General features: G+C 38.2%; 1 protein-coding gene across 1 annotated transcript in view; it reads left to right on the forward strand.

Moving 5' to 3' along the window:
- SNX9 (sorting nexin 9) overlaps window positions 1–24,584 on the forward strand; it is a 74,117-nt gene that overhangs the window by 9,230 nt on the left and 40,303 nt on the right. Inside the window, 3 exon segments of the mRNA XM_081139614.1 lie at window positions 17,980–18,066; window positions 20,564–20,638; window positions 21,989–22,114. Of these exon segments, the coding sequence (XP_080995740.1) occupies window positions 17,980–18,066; window positions 20,564–20,638; window positions 21,989–22,114 (288 nt within the window).

A 24,584-nucleotide genomic window follows, 5' to 3' on the forward strand; every position in this document is an offset into this window, starting at 1 on the left:
CTGCTCATTCTCATTCATGGTGCCTTATTTTCTTGTGTGTTTATGATTTTATTTTTTTTATGTGAGTTGCTCATTTTCTTTGGAACTTCATCTGAGGGAATTTTAATACCTAAAGGTACTCCAGAGAGAATTTGTCTTTGCTTATGCCAGTCTCTTGGGGTCACTCTAACCTTATTCCTGGATTAATGTTTTTCTAGCCATACTGGGTAGCATAAATATGGACCTCAGATCTCAGGGGAAAATTTCCCTTATTCCCCTACTATGTGTCAGTGATGGTAAATTTCTTTGTTGTTCCCTTTTGCGCAGCAGGTTCTTCTCTTTTACCCTTATATGGGGGTCTTCTTGGGGTCCCAGCTTCTAGCTCAGTATAGGAGTTCTGCCCTCCCCCAATACAGCCTTCAGAGCATAGACCCAAACCAGGGTCTCCAGGGTTTGGAGGAGACTCCTAGGGTAGAATACTGTCTCAGTACATGTCTTTCTCCCTGGGTTTATGCTCTCACTTCCTTTATGTCCTCTCTAGATTGTTTCCTTTTGTGCTGACTCAGCAATGTGCTTTAAAAAGGTGTGTATTGTGTGTGTGTCTTTTGCTTTTAATATTTTATTAAGCACCTCAGTGTTTCAGTCTGGTGGTGGTTATTGTATTGGCCTGCTGTGTTTACCAAAACAAAACCCAAGTTAGAGCATCTTTATAATAGACTATGAAGGAATGGAAGATGTGCACACAAAGGGTTAATCTATTTTGGAGGGAAAAAGACAAAGTTGTTAAGCATTTTAGTTGAAACCAAACCTGAAGTCAAGCAATCAAAAAACACACATGAGCCCAGCTGGTGTTGTTCAGTGGTTGAGCATCAACCTATGAACCAGGAGGTCATGGTTTGATTCCAAGTTAAGGCACATGCCTGGGTTGCAGGCTCCATCCCCAGTAGGGGCATGCAGGAGACAGCAGATCAATGATTCTCTCTCATCTTTTATGTTTCTCTCTCCCTTTCCCTTCCTCTTTCTGAAATAAATAAAAACATTTTAAACAGACACACACATGATAGCCCTAGCCAGTTTTGCTCAGTGGTTAGAGCGTTGGCCCACAGACTGAAGGGTCCTGGGTTCAATTTTGGCTGGGGGCATGTGCCTCAGTTTCAGGCTCAATCCCTAGCCCCTGTCGGGGCACGAGGCGGGGGAGGCAACCAACCAATGTGTCTCTCACATTGATATTTCTCTCTCTCCCCCCTTCCCCCTCTCCCCCCTCCCCCTCTCCCCCCCCTTCCCATTCTCTCTGAAAAAGCAATGAAAAGAATGTCCTCAGGTGAGGATTTAAAAACACACACAACACACATGATAGATTTAGCCCATTTATTCATTTTTAGGCATTATAAATACAGTGCTTAAGGATGTTATTCAGTATGACTCAATTTTCCTAAGCTATTTTTAGCATCTGAAAATCGAGCATGGTAGTAGTATTACCTGCAGAGACAGGATCCAGAAGTCACCTGTTTGTGTTGCTCATTAAGTCAGAGACATATAACTCTGGGGATAAGTTAATGAGGGTGAAAAATGCAGCTTTATTCTGGAAACTGTTACCCATCATCATTCACTGACTTTCATTTGAACTCTGAATGAGCTCAGTGTCAGGTCCTCAGCTCCACAATGGGATGCCGTCTGAAAGGCCTTGTTCTTGCCCTCAAAGAGCACATTACCAAAGTCCTGGTGTCCTGGAGGAGTGTGGGCTTTCTCCTGGCACAGTGGAGGCTCCTGCCACACCTCAAGCCAGCAAGGAGCTGAGCCTTGAAGTGTCTTTTTTTCCTTTAATTCACTGATTGAATTTTAACCCTTTTAAAATACCTAGTACATCTTGACAGTCTGGAAGTCCAGTCTTTGTGTTGTAGGGTCCCAAATATTGAGTTTAGCAGACATTTGAGTAGCTCTTGTGTGCCTCTTTATGCTGGAAGTAAGGCTGCTAATGTTTGGATCCTTGCTTAAGAGAGTTGACTGACATTCAGAAATTAATGAGCTATTGAAAACGTACCAGTTAAATGCCAGTTTAAATGTATTTTCTAATGCAAATTCACAGAAGAGGGCTTGAAAATGTAGAAAGTGTTAATAGTAATTGTCTGTCACATGGTGGTTGCACTTAGCAACTTCTTTTTCAGCTTTTAGCCTGTTTTGTATTCTCAAGATTTTGAATACTGAATATTTATTGTTTTAGTAATAAGGAAGAAAGCAAGTTCTTTTTTAAGAAATTAATCTAAAAATGTATTGTCAGTAACCAGGCATCTTAAAGCAGATTTCCAAACTTATCCACCTTCTGTTAATTTGTTTTGAATTACACTAAGGTGAAAAAATGTTTTGTAATACTTTAAACAAAAATAAAAACTATACATATTTTTAAAAATGTTTTTAATTAATGCTTTTAATTAATAAGTGGCATGTCAACAGAAAAATAGAAAAATGCTAATGAATTCAGGGTTACTAATAGAAACAAATATTTATTTTACTTAAGCACCATACTTTCTTACTTCTTCCAAAGGAGAAAAAAATGTGTTTTTTAACTTTTAAAAATAACTGAAAATTTACTGAATAACCAGCACTGAACCTGAAAGTCTTAAAAATTGCTGCTTTCTAAATACATTTGTAATTTTACTGCCTCTCTGCACCCTTCTCTCAGGAGCTGAGAGGAAGCAGAGCAGTTAGTCCTTTGTGAGTCAGCAGCATTTTTTTTTTTCTTTTTTTAATCATATCTGTTCTTTCCCCACCTTCATAAGATTTTAGAGTCAAGTTAAATTTAAGATTTTTTACAGCCCTTTTGTTGATGTGTCAAAAATGAGTCTCATCTGTTTTCCTGTATTCACTGTCATTGGAAACTTAAGAGTAAAAATTAATTTATGTCAATATAGAGGCCACAGTTTGAAAATTTTATGTAGAAATAAATACCAGTTAAATATACTCTGATTTACATTCATCATAATATAGAAGGGTCATTTCTCTACTTGAGTAGGTTATGGAATGGTGTTAAATGAGAACACGTTTAGTTTGAGGTCTCTTCTATTAAAGTTCTTTATTATAGTGACTGCCCTTGCCGGACAGAAAGCACATTTCCAGTCTTCCTTGTTGTGATCTAAAATTTTATCTGGGACTTGTCACTTTGAGCCACTAGGAACCAGTGAACAACACGTGCAGTGCAGATAGGCTCTTTCTGTGGCATGTCTTGTTCTAAATCCCTGTGCCTGTGGACATGGTGCTTGGGTAGTTAAAAAGGATCTGTTCTTTTTGATTTTTAGGTTAGCACTTTAGTTAAAATGTTTGAAATGTTTTGTGTGTCTGGTTGGAAACACCCAGAGTTTATTCCAGATTAGGGATTCTCAGCTGATAAGCTTTCAGGGATCTTTAAATGGAATGAGCAAACATTGTTACAGATTGTGTATCTTCACATTTGCAGTACTGTTTAAAAAACTGTATGTGGATTATGTTATTATTAAAATACGGACATTACAGAATAGTCATGGGGATGTAGGGTACAACGTAGGGAATAATAGTCAATAATATTGTAATAACTATGTATGGTGTCAGATGGGTACTGTATTTATCAGGGAGATCACTTAATAAGTTATATAATGTCTAATCGCTGGGTTGTACACCTGAAACTAATATATATATATGTCAACTATAATTAAAAAATAAAAAATTATTTAAAGTAAAAAATAAATAAAATATGGATACATTTAAAAATACTAATGACTTCATAGTGTCTTCTTGGCATTAAATATTTCTAATGAATTGTTCTTTTGTATAATTACTGTTGTTTGTGGGGGATGTATATACGTAATGAATTAATTTTGAGGTTGTTGGCATTCCTCTATGGTTCAAGGTAGCTTTTACATAAAAGCCCATTTCCCTTATTAGTGTTTGGTTTTCCTTGAGTTTTATACCTAGAAGAGAAATTTTGTTGTGTCTGTCAGTTTAGAGGCAATAAATGAATAAAATAAGTTTTATGTGATTATGAAGTTTGTGTTTCAGTGCCATAGTGGGGGTATGGCATAGAGATTGGGAGTCTGGGTCAAATCCCAATCAAATCCAGCTACATTACTTTGGAAAGTTACTTAATGCTTCAGTTTCCTCATCAGTAAAATAGAAGTAATAATAATATGAACTAGTGTGTAAATTCCATTGTACCATCCAGGTGAGGAAAAAAAATAGAGCTTTATTTTTTCTGTAATAGTTTATAACAAATTATGTTCCCATCCCACTGTCTCTCCCTCCCCTCGCCCAGATAATCTTTTCCAGGCTTTAAGAGTGGGAGTGGGGTGGGAGAAACTGAGGCCTTGCTTTGTCTCTCTGCAGTATTTCTCAGATGTTTTCCATCGAGGCCTGTAGTTTATTCTTAGGGCCTTTAGAACCCACAGCCAGGAAGACTTTATTGTGTCACATTTCTCTCCTGAGGCAGTGGGCACTGCTGGTTTGGGTTCAGAAGGCAGGAGAAAAGATAAGGGAAAAAACACCCCTAAAGATGAAAAACTAACATTTCAAAAATGTTATCTCTACAAAATTTTCATAAGAATTAAGTAAAAATTTATGTAAAGGGCTTACCAAAACGGAATTTTTATAAACAGTTTTAAAAAATTGAATCATGCTAAATGTTTTTAAAACTCACTGTCATCGAGGTTAAAGCAAAGGATAGTTGTTATGGTTGAGCAGTGTTATTAATTTTATTATAAAAATAAACTATACACTGGATCTTTTAGACCCCAAGATCTAGAGTCTACCTTAACTGTATTCGGGGAGCTTAAGCAAGTTTTTCTGATTTCAGGTTACTCTTGTGGAGGTGATGAACTTTTCAAACTGACTCTTACCCCATACTTTGCTAACCCAGTTTACCAGATCTGGGTGTCTGACAATTTGAGTTTGATTCTTTTTGCCATTGCCATGGTGTGCCTTGCTAATTCTGGTAAATTACCTTTCATATATCAGAACAAGATAAAAACGAGGCAGGATGTTAGAGGCATGGAGGACAAGAGTTTGAATGAGGTAAAAAAGCACATTGGCATTGCTAGAAAATCTGTGACGTGATACCACTACATGTGTTTTAGCAGATCCATTTACTAAGGTCGCAGATACTTACAGTGGGAGGTCATCATGTTATTTTGTTCCTTCAGTAAATTGTTGAGCACCTACTGTGGGCCAGAAGCTGTTAAAGCATTAAAAACACAGCATTAAAGAAAATAATTTTAAAATCCTTGCACTAACACACAATCCCTGCTCTCATGGACCTTGCATTCTAGGGGACTAGATGGCAGTAAATAAAGTCAGCAAGGAGAGAAATAAGCTGGGAAGGAGGACAGAATGTATGAAGGCATGTGTGTGCGTGTATGTGTGCGTGCGTGTGCATATGTGTGTGCATGTGTGTGCGCGTGTGCATGTGCGTGTGTGTGTGTCTGCATGCGTTTGCATGAGTGCGCACACACATTGTTAGGTGTGGTGGCCAAAGAAATCTCACTGGAAAGGTGACCCTCAAGTCAAAACCTGAAGGAGGGAAGCCAAACCAATTATTTTATAACCCAAAGGAGCAAATAGTCTGAAAGGTGTATGTACAGGGTAGGCAAAAGAAGGTTTACAGTTCATATGGAAAAAAACATTCTGGTCATGATTATTACAATAGTTTTATTAACTCAAAAGAATGTTACAACTGTAAACCTACTTTTGCCAACCCCTGCATTTACTTTCAGTATTTCCAGGACATGTGATCTGAAATTTCCTATCAGATGGCATCTAAAATTCAGTATGTTAGAGATTTTAAAAATTGCATTTAAAAATTATTTTCAACTGACTTGACTGGGATATTCCTAGGTATAAAAAGATAGTCTATTGATCCTTCTGTAGCTCTCACACCAATTGGCTTAAATGGAGCACAGGATTTTCTTAGTGTCACTTTAATTAGATAAAATCAATTAAGTTTCAAGAAGGGATGAATTAAGACTTGAATCTGATATAAAAAGTGAACAGAGCATTACCTCCCCGCAGTTAGCTTTGGCCAATAAAGGCAAGATCAACACTTAAAAAAAAGAAAAAAGACAATTTAGGTCTGTTGAAACCCTTCAATAGTTTTACATCTCACTCAGAATAAATGCCAGAGCCCTGATCACCATACATAAGTTCCTGTGACCTGGGGACCAGGCTGCTCTCCAGTGGTCTCAGGCTACACAGATGCATGAAGGTACAGGCGTGCTCCCAGAGCCTGAGGGCAGAGCTCTTTCCTTAGAGATCCCAATGTGTCACAGTGTTCTCATGGGCTTTAGAAGAAGTGGTATCATGCTAGCATACAATTTTGAGATTTAATGAATCTTTATTCTTTTCTGGTTTCATTGTGATTTTTTTATATGAAATATATTATTGAAATTTTATATGACTTGTGGTTAAAACCTCAATGACAGTAAGTTTTATTGAATATATTGTCTAAACATTTGGCATGATTTAATATTTTTTATTTTAACTCTGTGTTTATAAAAATTCCAACCACAGACAAAAGTGAAACAGTACATTGAGCCCAGTGTGTACATATCACTAATCTGAACAATTATAATCTCCTGACCAATTTTATTTGCTCTAATTTTCCTCTTCTATTTTGCCTTCCTTTGTTATTTTGAAGCAAATTTCAGATATTACTTAATGATAAATATTTTAGTATATACGCATAAAAAATTTTAAAACCACATAACAGGAATTACTGTTATTCTACTTAAAATTAAGAATAAGTCCTTAAATCTCGAACTATCCAGACTGATGGTATACCATGTAACATATTGAAAACTTAATAGCTTGCTATATTTATGTTGCTTGATACGCATTAAGGTAAGGACAGTGCCATCTAGTTTAGCTAGGTGCTTAGGTGATGATACTTAAAAACTATTATTTATTGGCTTTTGTGGGAATCTGCCAGTGACATTTAAAACAAATTTTGCGATAGGTACTGTGACCATAGCTGACATACCCAAAGGTTTTATGATATGTGTGTGTAGCTTTCCTCTTGCCGATTCTCTGTGCTTAACCAAATCCTCTCTAAAGCCTCTGTACAGTTTAGGTGGTACTGGCAGCAGGGGGATGCTTAGAGCTGGAGTTGAGGAGAATGGGATTGATTATATGTCTTTTATTACATCAGAGTGGCAAAGACATGACCTGACCTTTCACTTCCAAATGGTACATGTAGTTGGTTAAAAAGCTGATGATTGAACAGGAAATACTAACCATGTTGTTTCAACTTAAAATACATAAAATACTCATTTATTCACCAATCCTTTGATAGAAAGCCAGGGTCTTTTCTTTGAGTTTGTACCTCTGATTGGAGTTCTAAATGATCCATCTTGGGTAATCTCATAATGCATTGCCTATAATTTCCATTTTTAATTTTTTTAAACAAATTTAAAAACAATTTCAAAGCATTGTGAATACAGAATCCTAGATTCTTAAAAATTATTTCCTATTTATCTTAACTATTTTCTAAACTACACTTACTATGACAGTAAACTTTTTAGCAACTTATTTTTTTATCAAAGCTCCTCAAAACATTCAACTTATTTTTTTGAAACGATTACTCTTTTTCACATTCTTGTTTCATTATGTATGTTATAATTCAATTGCTTAGCTACAACAGTAAGTACAATTGGCATCAACAGGTTTAAGAACCATCTTGATAAGCACATGATTCAACTGGTGGGATAGGAATTGCCCCAGTATAGTAGGGAGTAGCATTTTATCCCACATGTTTTATACAGAGTGTGGGGAGCATTAGTAAATGTGGAAAATTGGTCATGTGGAATATAGGCTGCATGATACTCTCCTAGTAATGAGTCATATTGTCGAGATTTGTGGCTGGTTACCTGGACGTACTTAGGTTAGAGGAAGTTTCTTTTGGACCTGTCAGACTTTGAAGAGAATTGACGGTAGATGATGAATTCAGTATTTGTTCTTTACTGTTTTAACTGGATCAGCTGGTGTTAGTAAATCAATATCCTGTGCCTATCATGATTTATGAGAAGTGATTCTATAACATTTTTAGTGAAAATGGTTCTTAGACATTTATCTAAAAAATAACAACATAGTTTACTGAAATACTGTGGTATAAAGGAAATGATACCAAAGCTCTTTAAATTTAGAAGATCTTACAAGTGTAGGAAACCTAATAGTGCTTACCTGTTATTTGCAACTGAAGTAACTAGGTTTACTGTAGAGATACAAAAGAAGTAAAGACAAGCATAGTCTCTGCCCTTGAGGCCCTCCTGGTTTTAGTGTTTTAAAAAACAACTATACAAGACCATATTCAATAAGAAAATGAAAGATAGTGACCAAGTCATTAAGGCTCAAAATAGCCTCTCCCCTGCTTTCTCTGCCTTGTTCCCTCCTTCCCTGCCTGCTTACTGTGCTTGTTTCACTGTGCATTCTGTTTATCACACCATATTCTCTTGTAACTATTTCTCTTTCCCATCAGCCATTGAAGGCAGTGGCCCTTCCTTGTGTGTTTTCATATCCTCCTGGCGGGATCAGTGGCAGCTATTCAGTAGTTGATTTTTTCGAGTAAGCTGCAAGCCACCTGGGTGTCCTGGAAAGGGCCCAACCTTTACCCGAAGACAGTCCTGGGTTGCAGTCCCAGCTTCACTACTTTCTAGCTTTGTGATCGTAGGCAAACAAATCACTCTGTAATTATGCCAGAGCCTATCATATTTCTTGCAAGGATGTTAAACTTCTTCTAATGTACAGGATAGTCCCAAAATAAAGAATAGTCCTTCGCTTGCCCCAATGCTAATTGCACCACTATTGAGAAACACTGACTGAGGCTAATCAGGCCTAGATCTGTCCCTGGAGCTGAACGTGGTGTTACCTTACAAAATGGGCGGGGAAGGGGGGGTTGTTATCTAGTAGAGAGGGAAGAAGAGGGCATGAATGTTGTGAGCACTCTACAGAGTTAATGCCAATGGTGTCTCACTAGGTGAGAAAAGAGAGTGCTCTGCTGGGGGTCGTACAGTATTGTGGAGTGGGAGACAGGGTTAGATTTTTAGGGTGGGGTTAGATTTTGGAGGATCTTAAACACCAGAAAATGAATCTGAACTTGATCTTAGGTAATCGGGAATCATTCAGAGTTTTTGATATGTGGCATAATGCCTGTTTAATCAAGAGAGCCTCTACTAGCAGTGTGCGAAGATAAGAGGAAATATTGTGGCAGGAAGATCAGTTAAGGGGCCAGGACATGATTGGGCTCCAGGATAACTGACATCACAGAAGGTGTAGGGCAAAGAGCTGGGTTAAAATTCCAGTTCTTCATTTGTTGGTCATTCTACCTCAAGACAGGTAATTTGATGTATGGAATCTATGTGAGCTGCTGTTTCTTCTGCAAAACTGAGCAATACCACCATGTTAGGGTTGTTTTGAAAACTAAGTAAGGACATAGGTGAGGTGCCTCACGCCTGAAGACACTTAGTCCTGCTTCATCGTCGTTCTTCTCCTTGGTTTTCCCTTTTTATGGTGTTTATTAGTGTACAGGAAGGATTCACTGCAAAGGAAAAGCAGATGCTCTCAAAACCTGGTCAGAGGTATATTTCCTGTCTTGTGGAAGGTGTCCAGTTAGGACCCCTCCAAGGAGCTTTTCTGGCTTCTCAATTTTCACATGTAAGGAATCCCTTATTCTGTAATCTTCTCCCATCCCTTGGTTGCTGTTTAGTGTAAATCTCTTCATTTGATTAAATATGATTCATTCGTCTGTTTTTGGTATAATAAACTTTAAGTTAGCTCTTCAAATTGTATTTTATTTTGCTAACTTAATTCGCATTGGCAGTCTTATTTTACTCTATCTTTAACCATACACTGTGATAGAATAAAAACCAGCTGTAGTTCTGTGGTGAGTTTTATATTAGCTGTATGAATCTAGAAGAGAAGTTGCTCTGAAGAGGAACCACTGATAAAAATAAATCATAGTTGTAAGAGTACTGGCCTTCGTCCAAGTATTCAGTTTAAAGCGGATGCTCGTATTCCTCATGTAACCCGGTTGTGTGTATCTTTATGTAGATGACCTTAAGAAGAAGCATATTCTGAGTAGTTTAATTTTATTTTAAAATTTTATTTTTAGCTTTAAATTACAGTTGATGCACAATATTATATTGCTTTCAGGTGTACAACGTCGTAATTAGACATTTATATAACTTACAGACTGATCACCCCAATAAATCTAGTACCCATCTGACATCATACATAGTTATTACCATATTGACTGTATTCCCTGTGCTGTACTTTACATCCCCATGACTATTTTGTGACTACCAATTTGTACTTCTTAATCCCTTTGCCTTTTTCACCCATCCCCCTAACCCCGCTCCCATATGGCAACCATCAAGATGTTCTCTATATCTATGATTTTGTTTTTGTTTTGTTTTTTAAGGTTTCACATATAGGTGAAATCATATGGTATTTGTCTTTCTCTGACTTATTTCACTTAGCGTAATACCCTCTAGGTTTATCCATGTTGTTGCAGATGGCAAGATTTCATTCTTTTTTATGGCTGAGTAGTAATTTATTGTATATATGTACCACTTCTTCTATATCCATTCATCTATTGATGGACACTTAGATTGCGTCCATATCTTGCCTATTTTAAGTAATGCTGCAGTGAACATATGGATGTTATATGTCTTTTCGAATTAAGAGTTTTGAGTTTCTTCAGATAAATACCCAGAAGTGGAATTGCTGGGTCCTTCTTTGTCTCTTGTTTCAGACTTTGTTTTAAAGTCTATTTTGTCTGGTATAAATTGCTATCCCAGCTTTTTAAACTTTGTTTCCATTTTCATGAAATATCTTTTTCCATCCCTTTACTTTCAGTCTGTATGTGTCCTTGGATCTGCAGTGAGTCTCTTGTAGGCAGCATATGTAAGGGTCCTGTTTTTTTATCTATTCAGCCACCCTGTGTCTTTTGATAAGAGCATTTAATTTGTTTACATTTAAAGTAATTGTTGCCCAGCCCGGTGTGGCTCAGCCTTTGAGCATCAACCTAGGATCCAGAAGATCGAGGTTTGATTCCCGGTCAGGGCACATGCCCAGGTTGTGGGCTGGATCCCCAGTCAGGGGCATACAAGAGGCAGCCGGTCAATGACAACTCTCATCATAATGTTTCTTTCTCTCTCTCCCTCTCCCTTCCTCTCTGAAACCAATAAAAATAAATAAGTAAATAAATAAATAAATAAAGTAATTGTTGATAGTTACCGACATTTTATTTATATTTTTTATCTTTTTTTCTTCTAAAAGATTTCACTTTAACATTTTTGTAATAGTGGCTTGGTGGTGATCTAACTTTTTCTTATCTAGGAAGCTCTTTATCTGTCCTTCAATTCTAAATGATAGCTTTGCTGGGTAGAGAATTTTGGTTATAGGTAGGTCCTTGCTTTTCATCAATTTGAGTATTTCATCCCAATCTTTTCTAGCCCTCAGAGTTTCTGTTGAGAAATTAGCTGACAGTCTGGTACCTCCCTTGTAGTTAACTACTTTTCTCTGGCTGTTCTTAAGATTCTTAGTCTTTAACCTTTGGGATTTTAATTATGATGTGTCTTGGTGTGGGCCTCTTTGGGCTCATCTTGTTTGAGACTCACTGCACTTCCTGGGCTTATATGTCTATTTCCTTGGCCAGGTTAGGGAAGTTGTCCGTCATAATTTCTTCAGATAGGTTTTCAATTCGTTGCTGTCTATCTTCTCCTTCTGGTACCTCTATGATACAAGTGTTGGTATGCTTGATGTTGTCCTAGTGGCTCCTTATTTTCATTATTTTGGATTCTTTTTGCTTTATGCTGTTCTGATTGGGTGTTTTCTGCTACCTTACCCTCGAAATCGCTGATTCTATCCTCTGTTTCATTTAATCTACTGTTGATTTCCTCTAATGCATTCTTCATTTTAGGTATTGTTTTCTTCATTTCTGACTGGTTACTTTTTATGTTTCTATCTCCATTTTTATGTTTCCTATTTGTTGAACTTCTCACTGAAGTCATTGGGCATCCTTGGGATTTTGGATCAATTGTGATTTATTTATAAAAAGACATCTTTATGGTGTTGTACCTTGTTCTCAGGAACATGGTGTGATTTATTGATAGGTTTTCTTCAGTAAGGTTCTTTACGCTTTTGGTTATCTCTTCTTTTGTATTTTGTTTTTGTTGCTATTGGAATATCCTCCCAATTTTTTTTTAATCAAATTATTTAGAGAAACTTGATTTTTTTTTTTTTAATCCTCACGTGAGGATATTTTTTCCATTGCTTTTCAGAGAGAGTGGAAGGGGGAGAGAGAGAGAGACACATCGATTTGATAGAGAGACATCGATTGGTTGCCTCCAGCATGTGCCCTGACTAGGGATCGAGCCTGCAACTAAAGTACATGTGTGCCCTTGTCCAGAATTGAACCTGGGACGCTTCAGTCCTCGGGCCGACTCTCTAGGGTGAGTCAAACTGGCTAGGGCAAGAAACTTGATTTTTGCCTGTTTATTTTAAAATTGATCTAGTTAAATTACTATTATTCTAATATTTTTTCAAATGACTGAGAGTGAGGGATTCTTTGTGGACATCAGCAGCAGCATTGATGGATCATCTCTACCTATACACATCCTCCACGTGGGTGGAGGGGGTGTTGGTGGTGGAGCCCCCTCCCTTAGATGGGTCTGGTTCTCAGACGATCTGGTGAAGTAACAGATTCCAGACCCACTTTTGTAGGAATAAGTAACCAGGCACTCAGCTCTTTCCCTTGAGCTCCAAGGCTAGTTCCAGAGCCCTTGGTGGGCTGAAAAGAGGAAAGTTATACAACAATTTTTAGTACATGCTGTGTGTGTGTGATGTTAAAAAAAAGCAACAAAGATTATGACAGCTAACATTTACTGGGCCCTTTGTGCCAGTCACTGTTCTAAGTGCTTTGTATTTATTACTCCATTTATCATCCGTGTCACGAGGCTCATGCTATTATTCTTATCTTATTCTTAAGGAATTTCAGACAGAGACTTTAAGCTTTAAGGAATTTGGCCTAGTTGAACCTGCATGGTCTGGTTTCAAAGCCAGCTTAATTGCGATGTTGCCCATAATAATTACATTTCCTCCCCTGTTGTAGGAGAAATGAAAAGCATTGTCAGTACACAATACTGGGGCCTGGGAGGTGGCAACTCAGATACTGTTACAGGGGGTATATTTAGGTTCTCCACTAATGGTCTCGGGTTTGAAAAGCAAGTGTATGTGTATGTGTGCGTTTGTATTTATTTATTTTTTTACAATGCACATCTTACAGTCAGGAAAACAATAAAGCTATTTTAATTTGGGGTGGGGATGAGGTTATTTTCTTAACCACAGCGGGGTAGGTTTTCGTGTGCTTAGCCTGGAAGTTGAGTAGTAACCTTGGCGACGTGATAGAGAACAAGGTGAATATACTGATTTGAAGAGACAGACCTAAGAGCAAGTGAAGCGTGACCTGTAGAAGAGAACATCGTATGTACCATGGTTCTAAGTGGTTGTGCATTTATGTGCAAACACGTGTCAAATACATAACGTTTTGAAGGGTGCTTGCAAGTCTGTTAGCACTTATATCCTTTGTCAGAAGAGGAACATTTTTTTACTTTTCCATTCTAACTTCATTATATTGCTCTTGTCATTGCTGTAAAAATTTTTAAGTATATGTTTATGAACAGTGAGAACCACAGTACTCAGAATGAGAGCTGCAAGAATATGTAGCCTTTAATACAGATCCTGTTTGCCTTCCAATCTTTTTTTTTTATTATTTTTTTTAATCCTCACCTAAGGATATGTTTTTATTGATTTTTACAAGGAGGGGAGGTTGGGGGGGAAGGAAGGAGAGAAACATCAATGTGAGAGAGACATCAATCAGTTGCCTCCCCTATGCGCCCCAGCGGGGGATCAAACCCGCAGCCTAGGTACGTGCCCTCACTGGGAATTGAACCTGCCACCTTTTGGTGTATGAGACCACACTCCCAACAACCCACACCAGCCAGGGCTAGAATAGATTCTTGAATAGATTATTAAACTCATTGCTTGTGAACATTTAAGGAAATAGATTAACTTTATTTTCTTTGGAAATTTTTAGAGCACCATATCCAAAACATGATAACAAATTGACCCATGTGCCCTTGGAAAGAGTTTCTTATCTCTTGCAGCTCTCTTCGACCCTGGGCTACCATATTTTAACAGTTAACTAATGAAGCAGGTGAAACTATGGAAAGCATGCTTACCAGGCTTTCTGATGACTTAGCAGGAAAGGATAAGGAATAGTTGGACAGTGGCTACAGAATTCAGAAAACTTAGTAGGTAGGAGCAGTGGGCTGAATCTAACAAGATGAAATCTTAGAGATATTTAAGATTCTATATTTGATTCAAAACAAGAACTGAACCCCAGCACAAGCCAGGATTTAACAAAATCAATTGAAATCACAGATTAATATGGCGGGGGTGGGTGGGGAGAGATTAACCAGAGAATTTATATGCATATATGCATAACCCATGGACACAGACAGTAGTGTGAAGGCGGGGAGGGGGGTGAGTGCAGGGTGGAGGGGGTCAATGGGGGGAAAGGAGGGACATCTGTAATACTTTCAACAATAAAGATAAATTAAAAAAAGAAAAGCACTTAAGCCTTAACCACTTACAGTAGGGACAGTACATCTACATACATTAATGACAAACAGTAATGCTGTTGGGGTCTGTTAGAATAAGTTCTGTTTCTTCCGATGATCTTGGTGGTTAGGTAAAGATGAGAAATAGGAAGGCATTACATATATAAGATTTTATAAAAAGTAAATGAGTGTGCTTAAGTAAAACCAACTTGCCATTTAAAAAGGTAAACTAGTTATATAGAATTATTACTTGCACCATAAACTTCAGTTTCATGGGTGTCAATAAGGAATTCTTCAGTCCTTTAGATTTCTGAAAGTTTATATATTTTATTCACTTTTTAATTGAGTGTCTCTATTTAAAAGATGGGAGAGCTACATTGCTGAAGATTTACTGCCTTTTCCCAAAATTTAATTGTGATTTATATGAAACCAAAGAAATAGATGCTTAAGAGTGGGAGTGTGTCTTCCGTATTCTAACCTTCTAGGTGAACTTTTTTGCTGCCCGTTTTTTTGTTTCTGTTTTTTTTTGTGTGTGTGTGTGTGTGTTTCTATTTTGAATTGATGAATTCTCTATTATTCATTTTTGGAAAATAAATGTAGAAAAACAACTTCTATTTCAAAGGCCACATCAAAAATAGGGAGATTGGCAGGTGGGGTCGAGGTCAGTGTCTTTAGGTTTGGATAGTGCTCGTAGTGAGTAAGAGGAAAAAGGGGATGATAGGGAAGACAGAAGGAGGCAGGTGGAAGCCAAATGTAAGGACAGGAAAGAGGAGAAGTAGGCACTGGGAGAAAGTGTCCAGAGCTGTCCAGAGCTGAAGGCTTCCAGTCTTACTTAAGCTTTGTAAGAATAATTGCTCCTCCAAAATAAACAAACAAAATGGAAACAGACCCATGGACAGAGCAAACTGGTGGTTGCCAGAGTGGAAGGGGTTTGGGGGGCTGAGTGAGAACGGGGAAGGGATTGAGAAGCAGTTTGGTAGTTACGGAATAGTCACAGGGTGTGAATGAAGTACAGCACGGGGAGCAGAGCCACAAATGATGTACTGTGTGTGGGGCAGGTGGGTACTTAAAATATCGGGGGGGACACTTTGTGAAATATGTGATTGTCTAACTGCTGTGCCGTACGCCTGAAACTAATACAGAATAATATATGTAAATTGTAATCAAAAAATAAAATTTAAAGTTCTTTAGAAATAAAGAAAAAAAGAATAATTGCTCCTCTAGACTGAATGGTAAATTATTTTTTCTGTTGATATGTTATGCTCATTTGGAGACGTGCTCTTTAAATCTTTTTGTTTTCCAAATTATTCGCATTTCTAATTTTTAAGGAACATCTCTAGGTTTAAAAAAGTCTTAGATCAGTTTTTTAAATAAACCTACAGTGTTTATATACATTTTTTCGTGGGTAAATGTTTAGTTACATTTAAATGTGTAAGAGTTTCCATTTTTTGTTTTCATTTTGACATTCTGTTTCACCAAGTTGTAAAGGTAAACAAGATGCTTTGGTATTCTGTATTTGGGGATTAGTCGAAGTTAACTGGATTAAAAAAATTGTTAACTGTGATTCTTAAGGAACAGTAGGAAAATATCTGGCTCTTGTCAGCACACCAGACCCCTCCCCAGGAAGCTTGCTGTCCTGTGGGGTGTGTCCTGGTTCAGGGACCCTCCTCACAGTGGAGGACCAGCCTCACCCGCCTCATGCATTTATCTCATGTCTGCCCTCTTTGCACAAGGGATTGAAGGTGATATGACATGTTCTTAAAAAATATTCCACAACATGACAAGCAGAATTCTATCTACTTTTACAGCTGTATGAGAAAAATCCCTCAGCAGTTTTGTCCTTGTAATGACCTAATGAAAACCAATGCTTCCAGAATTCTCTGCCTACAGTCTTCTTTCCATCCCCCCTTCCAACCTCTCTGTAAAGATGGAAGTAAGGAACCAGATATCACTTCTTCACTGACAGACTGTACACTACTGTTTGCTTCTTTCTAACATTTTATTATGAAAACTCTTAAACACGTAGGAAAGTCGAAATAATTTTTCATTGAACACCATAAACCCACCATTTATATTCTATAAACAGCACTTACTATACCTACTTTATCACATATTCACCCATCAGTCCATCTTATTATTTTTTATGTATTTCAAAATAAGTATTTGGGGTTTTTTTCCCTTTTATTACTGGCTGTGAATTTTTAATCCTTGTAATAAGGATTTCAGGCATCATTAAGCAAGTGTGAGAAAGTGCACTGGCGAATGCACAGGCCTCGCACAGTTCTTCCCATATGGTAGGTATTCAGTAAAAAGGTATTTGTTAGGTCAGTGAACTCCAGCCATCCTATTTGACTAGCCCTGGAGGTCAACTTTAGTTTGCCTCTTAGGAAAAACAGTTACTTTAAAAATAAGCTATGTTTCTAGGTATGTGTGAGCCTTAATTTATTAGATGGATTTCCTTCTACAAGATAGCCCATGAAAGACATTTATATAGAATTTGAAATGGTTAAGCAAGATATATTTATTATATATCATAAAATTACATATAAAATACATTTTTTACAACAGTGATTCTCTCTTGGAATACATGTGAGGCAGTATTCCAAGGAATCCACATTTCTGGGTTGGTGCCTCAAGGACCCTCTTAAGGAAGGGACTAGAGGAGTAACCTCACATCACCCAGAATGGCTTCCCTTTAGTCTGTTTTCTGTGAAATTAAGATTTCATTGCCAGAAAAAGTTTGAAAGTTACACCTGTTCACGTTGCCGGGCCAGTCTCCACAGCCCTATAAATCATTGTACAGTGGGTAGAAGAGTATAAGTAAGTCCTGCATTCTGAGTTTACTTGGCTAGGGATAATGCATTATCAGAGTCCATCCCAGTGGCTCTAGATAAAGAATAGTGAGAGCTTTAATGACAAGGGAATAACCTAAAGAGGAAAGACTCTTACACATGTGTACCTATTTGTATATCTCTCAGTACAGCTCTGGTCCCTGAGAGAGAGTGCTCCCAGAATGAGCAGTGTCTGTGTTTCCACTTCCTAGCTCCTGGAAAGCAGGGGCACACCTTTTTTCCCCTTGATAAAATGGGTATATTTTGAGGACTTTGGGGGGCAATCTCTGAGTGCAGTGCAGGCAGCTACCAGAACCCCCCGTTTCCAAAACAGCGCAGGGACTCCCACTGCGGTTTGTGGTTCTTCCCCTGACGAGGCTGGGGAATCACTTTGGTGATAGGTCTCCTTTCTTCCAAAACAGCCACAGCCGCTGTTGTACCTGTTCGTACCAGCATGGTAGAGTGAGGTCGAAGGTGGTTCTTTTTTTACTAAGTTTACATTTGTAACTTCTTTTCCTTTCCACTCCCAACAGGCTCGGGTTATGTATGATTTTGCTGCTGAACCTGGAAATAATGAACTGACAGTTAATGAAGGAGAAATCATCACAATTACAAATCCGGTAAGAAAACTACAGTGATTGCATTTAAATCGGATTGTCCCTTGAGGACTTATTTTTAATATTTTTATTTTTTAATAAGTTGATCATTCAAACCCACATTTTTGTTCCTATTGCTTACGAAGTATTGATGGTGAAGTAAGAATAATTTATAAAAATTGAGAAAAGTCCCCTAAAGATAGCTGGGTGGGGTTCCATTAGATAGAAATGGAAAGAGAGACATCCCAGCCAGATCAAAGGTGCAGACATTAGAAAATATTCAGTGCTCCTTAGAAGTCTCAGCTACCACATTATCAACTATTATTGACAGCCCATGAGCCAGGTATTTGGCTAAGTGCTATGCATGTTTTCTTTAATGTATTTTCCCCATGAACTCTGTGAAGTCGGTATTTTTCATCTCTTTTTACAAATGAGAGTAATGAGACTTAGAGAAGTTAAGTAACTTGTCCAAGGTCATTCTACTTTTAAGTGGCAAAACAAGGATTCAAAGCCACATCTGTTTGGCCTCTGAGCCTCTGCTTTTACTTCTCTGCTGCGGAACAAACACTACATGTAAACCAGTGTCCCAGGAGTACAGGGTATGTACAGACCAGTAAGAGACAGGCTAAGAAAACTGGCTCTTAGAGCCAAATCAGACAGGACTTGTGCGCCAAACCATACAGACTTTGGACTTCATTTGTTAAGTAGTGGATTCATTTAAGGATTTTGCTTGGTTTTTGTGGTTGGTGGTAGTGTAGGGGGGTGACATGAAGAGACCTGCACTTCCAGGAAATTAATCTAGTAGAGGTGTATTGAATGAATTGGAGTCTAGGGACATGACTTTGGGTCATAGCAATAGGAGTTAGAAGAAGATGGATATAGGAGGCTTCTCAGACCCAGAGGACTGACTTGGTGCCTGATTAGATACTGTTGGTGAGAAAAGAGTCAAAGATCCCTGAGGTTTTTTCCTTTACGCCTGAGACCATGGTGGACTTATTAATGCCTGTAAGTCAGGAAGAAAGACTAAATGAGCTTACTTTCAGATATGTTGAGTTTAAAGAATAGAAAATAATCAGCCCTGGACTGTAGCTTTGCATCAGTTTAAAAATGGAAATGCAGAGCTGGAGATGAGGGCTGGAGAGGGGCTGGCTCCCAGGCATCTTTGACAGGAAGCACATGAGGAAGGTGCCAGGAAGGCTGAGGGGACTCTGGGAAAGGAAGAAGATGCAGGTGTGTTCCACAGGAGACAGGAGGAGAGCTGCAGCACAGAGAGCAGGGAAGGAGAACAAGGGATGACGAGGGGATGGTGGTTTCTTAATAGTGATAGTATTTAAAAACTTACTTTATATGTCTTAGATGCAAAAATGAATTATTGGATAGAAAAGTATATGTAGTTTTATAAAATACACTAGGTGATATATAAGTTAATGGGTTCTATTTTAATCATAGAAGAAATTTAGATTCTTTTATTTACCTATCTAATTTTTTAAAATGAAGAATTATTCTTCATTTCTTGGAAAAATAGTATTGTCTTTAAATTGCTGTTGTCAAAAATGGACAAAGTGATTTTTTTAAAAGAATGTTCTATCTAGGTTCAGGTAATTATTAGCTAATTAGGGCACAATTTATGAACTTAAGACAACTCTTACTGTTTTAAGGGAGGAAGTGGGACTTTGCTGAGATAATAGGTTGAAAAATAGGAATCCTGGTATAGAATACTTTATTATTTAGTTTATTAATATTACTTATTCAGAAGAGCTAAGGAACCAAGGGATCAGTTAGTTAGCTTTTCCTAAATAATAGGCAATCCCAAAGCTTAGTGGCTAAAACAAACAACCATTTGTTGTTGCTCAGGGATCTACAAGTCAGCTGGACGGTTCTACTGACCTGGGCTCACTCATGAGCCTGCAGTCACCTGGCACCAGGCTTGGGGCCCCTGGGTAACATTGCCTCCCTCCTTCCCTCACATGACTGGCAGTGGTCCTGCTGGGGGTTGGCTGGCTTTGGATGAGGCAACAGGCAGATTGGGCCTTGACTTTGTCATCATCTAGCAACCCAGATGTACTCACATAGTAGCTCTTTGCGGGGGAAAGCAGCCTGAAATGTGCAAAGCCTCCTGAGGCCAGGCTCTGAGCTCACCCCACCATTTCCACCTCACTGTGTTGGCCAAAGAGGTCACACAGTACAGCGCAGCTTCTAGAGGTGGGGGAGTGCATGCTGCTTCTTGGCAGTAGGAGCTGCAGATCATTTTTGTGATCTACCAAAGACCAATAACTAGGAAGGAATCACAAAATGATGACATTCTGTTAATGGGCTATTTTAAAATCTTTGATCACTTATTGTTGAAGTTTGATATTTCTTGTTTTCAGATGGTATCATTTTCTGGAGTAAAGAGAAGGCTTAAAAATTGAAAAATTTGACCTGTGTATCACATGTATAACAACTCCCAAAGCAAAATTTTTATAGGAAGTTCCAACTAAAGCCTTTTTTTTATTATTTTATTTTTCTTAAACTTTCTCAGGATGTTGGTGGAGGATGGCTGGAAGCAAGAAACAGCAAAGGGGAACGAGGTCTTGTTCCCACAGACTATGTTGAAGTAAGAACTTACTGTCATTTATTAATTAAACCTTGTCTTCGTCACACATCATTTTATGAATTATCAACCTAAGGGACAGACTGGAAGATAGCAATTTTATTTTTAATAAAAAAAATTTTCATTGTCAAAGTAATACATTCTAATCATAAAATGTGGAGAATACATTGATGTAGAACTAAGAAAAAATATTGTCTGTAGACCCAAGCTCTAAAGAGTGACTCCAAATATTTAGGTTAAGTTCTTTCCAAGATAGCGTTGTTTAATTATTCTGAATATAAGTCCCTATTTTTTCATTTGCTTATATTGTGTAGTAGCTGCTGCCTACAATACTGTTTATTTGTAGAATTGATTCACAAAGTGTGAATAGATTTCTTTTTAAGTAACTTCTCCCTGTGCTAATTTAGGGCATTTCTCTCAGTTCCTTCCCCCATGCCCACAGACAGAAGGGTCTTAAATGAGCTGCTGTGAACCATTGCCTGGTTTAAGCTCTGTTATGATAGATGCCAAGGATAGTGTTACAACACCCTGAATGAATGAGGCTCCCTGCCTGGGACACACCCATGCATCTGACAAACCCTCTTGTGAGCCATCCTCCTGGTGCCCCCTGCTGATTGTCTGTGGGTCACTCAGGACTAAGAATGGTGTATATGGTGTGCTTGCCTCTACTCTGAGATGACAGAAACTAGGGTTGCCTGGTGCTCTATGAGTAAAATCCGAGTGAGGTCCAGAATAAAGGATCTCAAAACAAATATTTCTTGTTTTCAAATGATATCATTTTCTGGAGTAAAGAGAAGGCTTAAAAATTGAGAAATTTGACCTGTGTGTCAGTAGAGAGGAGTTATACCCTGGACAGATAGATGTATACTTGGGCTCTGCCTATATAATGGGAAGGCTGTCTTCCTTGTTCCTGATTGAGAGAGCTTGGACGGGAAGCTTTTGAACCCTTTGGAGAATCTGATGAAATCTGTAGCCTTTCTTAGAAATATATGTATTTGCACTCACCCCGACCTTTTCCATACGGTTTCAGAGGGTTCACAGGCTCCTGAGCTCAGTCCATGTGTCTTAAGTTTATGTTGTGCTTTTGCTGTGTGCAGTGTGCATTCAGGATTCTAAAAATTGACAAGAATGAGAAAAATCTGAGGATTTAAGTAGCATACTGTAATTAATTGCATTTTCTAGAATCTACATATTTACAGAAAAGGAATAGTTAAATGTTCTTGGGCTTGCTTGCCTTTTAGGAATATAAACCCCTTTTCCATAATAGATGACAGTTCTTACTTGCCCTCAGGGACTCTAACTCTGAAATAGTTCTAATCTATGAAAATAATTATGATTCTTTCTAATACTCAGATTTTGTCCAGTGATAGAAAAGATCCATTTTCTTGTGGAAATTCAGTAGCTGATCAAGCCTTCCTCGATTCCCTCTCAGCAAGTACAGCTCAAGCTAATTCTTCAGCTGCCAACAGTAACAACCAGGTAAGCCTTACATCACCCTGCTGGGCGTGGCTGGCTTTACTGAGAGCAAAGTGCATTTGTGAAAGCTTGTGATACATTATAGCTGTCAGATGTTTATGTGGCATTTCTGTCGGGCATTAACAAAGAACTTGCTTGTGGAACCTGCTAAAGACTGTTTATAAAGTTGATTATAAGAGAAAAGGCATAGTGTTCATCAAGAGTTGCCTTTAAAACTCTGGCATGATCTGAACACAGACCCTGTAGGTTGCGAATACCCTGTCAGGGGAGGGTGTGGAAAGAAAACGGTCCGGTGCTGAGGCAGTCAGTGTCAAAGCTCTGGCTGGGACAGGAAGCGCTTTGTCTGGCCTTGGCACCTTACTTTCAGCTAGAGCTCCCTCTTCTTGAAGATACAACACATGTACAAGTGACCGCAAATCCATCTTTCAGCATTTGGTAATATTATTGTCTTGTTTATAGAAAACTTGGAATAGTGGGATAATTCAGTGTGAAAAATACACTGAAATTTTACATTAATTTTAATGAAAATACCTGTTTAGTGACGCTGCCTAGTTCAGTTATTGCTAGTTGGTTATCCACAGTGAGTGACAACAAGAAAATTCAGAGGGTGGATGTCAGAGTGTTACTGCCGCCTGCATCTTCAGAATGAATGGCCTTTAGGGAATGTTACATACATGCATAGGTATATTTTGAATCCTCACCAGAGGACATTCTTTCCATTGCTTTTCAGAGAGAGTGGAAGAGAGAGAGAAGCATCGATGTGAGAGAGACACATCAATTGGTTGGTTGCCTCCCGCACGAGCCCCTACCAAAGCTGGGGGTCAAACCTGCAGTTGAGGTACATGCCCTTGGCCAGAATCAAACCCGGAACCCTTCAGTCTGTGGGCCGACTCTCTAACCGCTGAGCCAAACTGGCCAGGGCAGGAATGTTATGTCTTGATATTTTTTTCGACTACTTGGGTTCTGTGTGCCTCAGTTTTCTCGTCAGTGAACCTCATAGAATTGTTGGGAAGAGTAAATGGAAAAATAGTTCTAAAGTATTGAGAATAGTACTTGGTACTTAATAGGGGTTTAATAATTGTTCATTACAGTTATCTTATACACCACTGCCTCTGTAATAAGACATTTAGGGGCTCCCCCATGCCTCCTGGAACAAGTAACCATTTCTACATACAAAGAGAAGGAGCTGTCAAGGAGGTAGTCACTATCCTATCAGTCAGAATAACCAAGCAGACACTGAACAGTGCATGGTAGGAAATTGTGTAAGAAATTCATCTGAATTTGAGGTGGGACTAGATACTTTCCTGACCTTAATTATATTTCTGTGATTTCTCAATGCTGCCCCGTCCTTACCTTATCCTTACTTATGTATTAGGCTCCTGCCAAGTGGGATGTTCTCCAAATATGCCTCATGCTACCCCACCTTTTCTTTGTATCTTTGCTCTCTTCCAAGAATGATAGAATGACTCCTTCCATCTTTCAGAAGTCTACCCAGCCCCCAAGGTTCAGCTCAAATATCATGTCTTTAGAAGACTGTTTTTTCTTCTCCCCTTTGCTTCCTCTCAATTCTTGTAGCACTATTTGAGGCTTATAAATTATATTGTTTATTTGTAAGCTTGGTAAGGAGCAGAGATTTTGTCATATTTTTATTATTCTTGTAACCTGTAGAGGGTTTCATCTTAACAGAGTGCTCTGCAAATGTTGGAATAATATTTTTGTTCAGTCATAAGTAATCAAAAGGTATTTACAGTGGAAAATGTTTTGAGATTTGCTGATTTCAACCTGAATCTCTGTCTAACGAAGGTTTGTCTTCTACATTGGCTGTAGGACCAGGAGCCATCACTAGCCCATCATCTTACCATCTGCTGGATTTCCAGTCAAAAATAGTTAGTTTTCTTACAGAAAATCCTCTGGGATTGTTCCTGTTCTTTAACAGTTTATTTATTAAACAAATGCTCTAAGTTAAGTGGGTACTTAGGAATATAACATCTGTTAATATGCAGAGATTTTCAATGTAATGATATTTGTTATGAAGGAATTTTTATTGGTTAAGAGATGAGGAAGGCAATAGTACTTTTAGAACTACATTTTGCTTTTTCATTTCTCAAAAAATCCATCTTAAGGCCATTTTGTAGTCCACGTTAAAACATATCAGCAAAAGAAACCTTCACAAAGGTATTAAGTTTGCTTATTTCATTATCTCAAATAAGGTCTATAATGCCATTTGACCTCTCATGATTGCTTATTGAGACTTCCTCTTTACAAAACCGTTGTTGAAAAGGTTCTCTCTGTTTCCGAACCCCTGCTCTCGCCCCCAAATGAATCCCTTTAGTGTTAAGTTACACTAAACACTAAGGGAGGTTGTATACATCTATTTATAGGTTTCGTTGACATTTTTCTTTAAAATTGTTGTAGGCCGGCAGTACTAACTTCCCATGCATTGTTGGTCACAGATCCTTGTCTTACATAAGAC

The sequence above is a fragment of the Miniopterus schreibersii genome (genome assembly GCF_964146895.1).
Source record: "Miniopterus schreibersii genome assembly, chromosome: 6".
Classification (NCBI taxonomy): domain Eukaryota; kingdom Metazoa; phylum Chordata; class Mammalia; order Chiroptera; family Miniopteridae; genus Miniopterus; species Miniopterus schreibersii.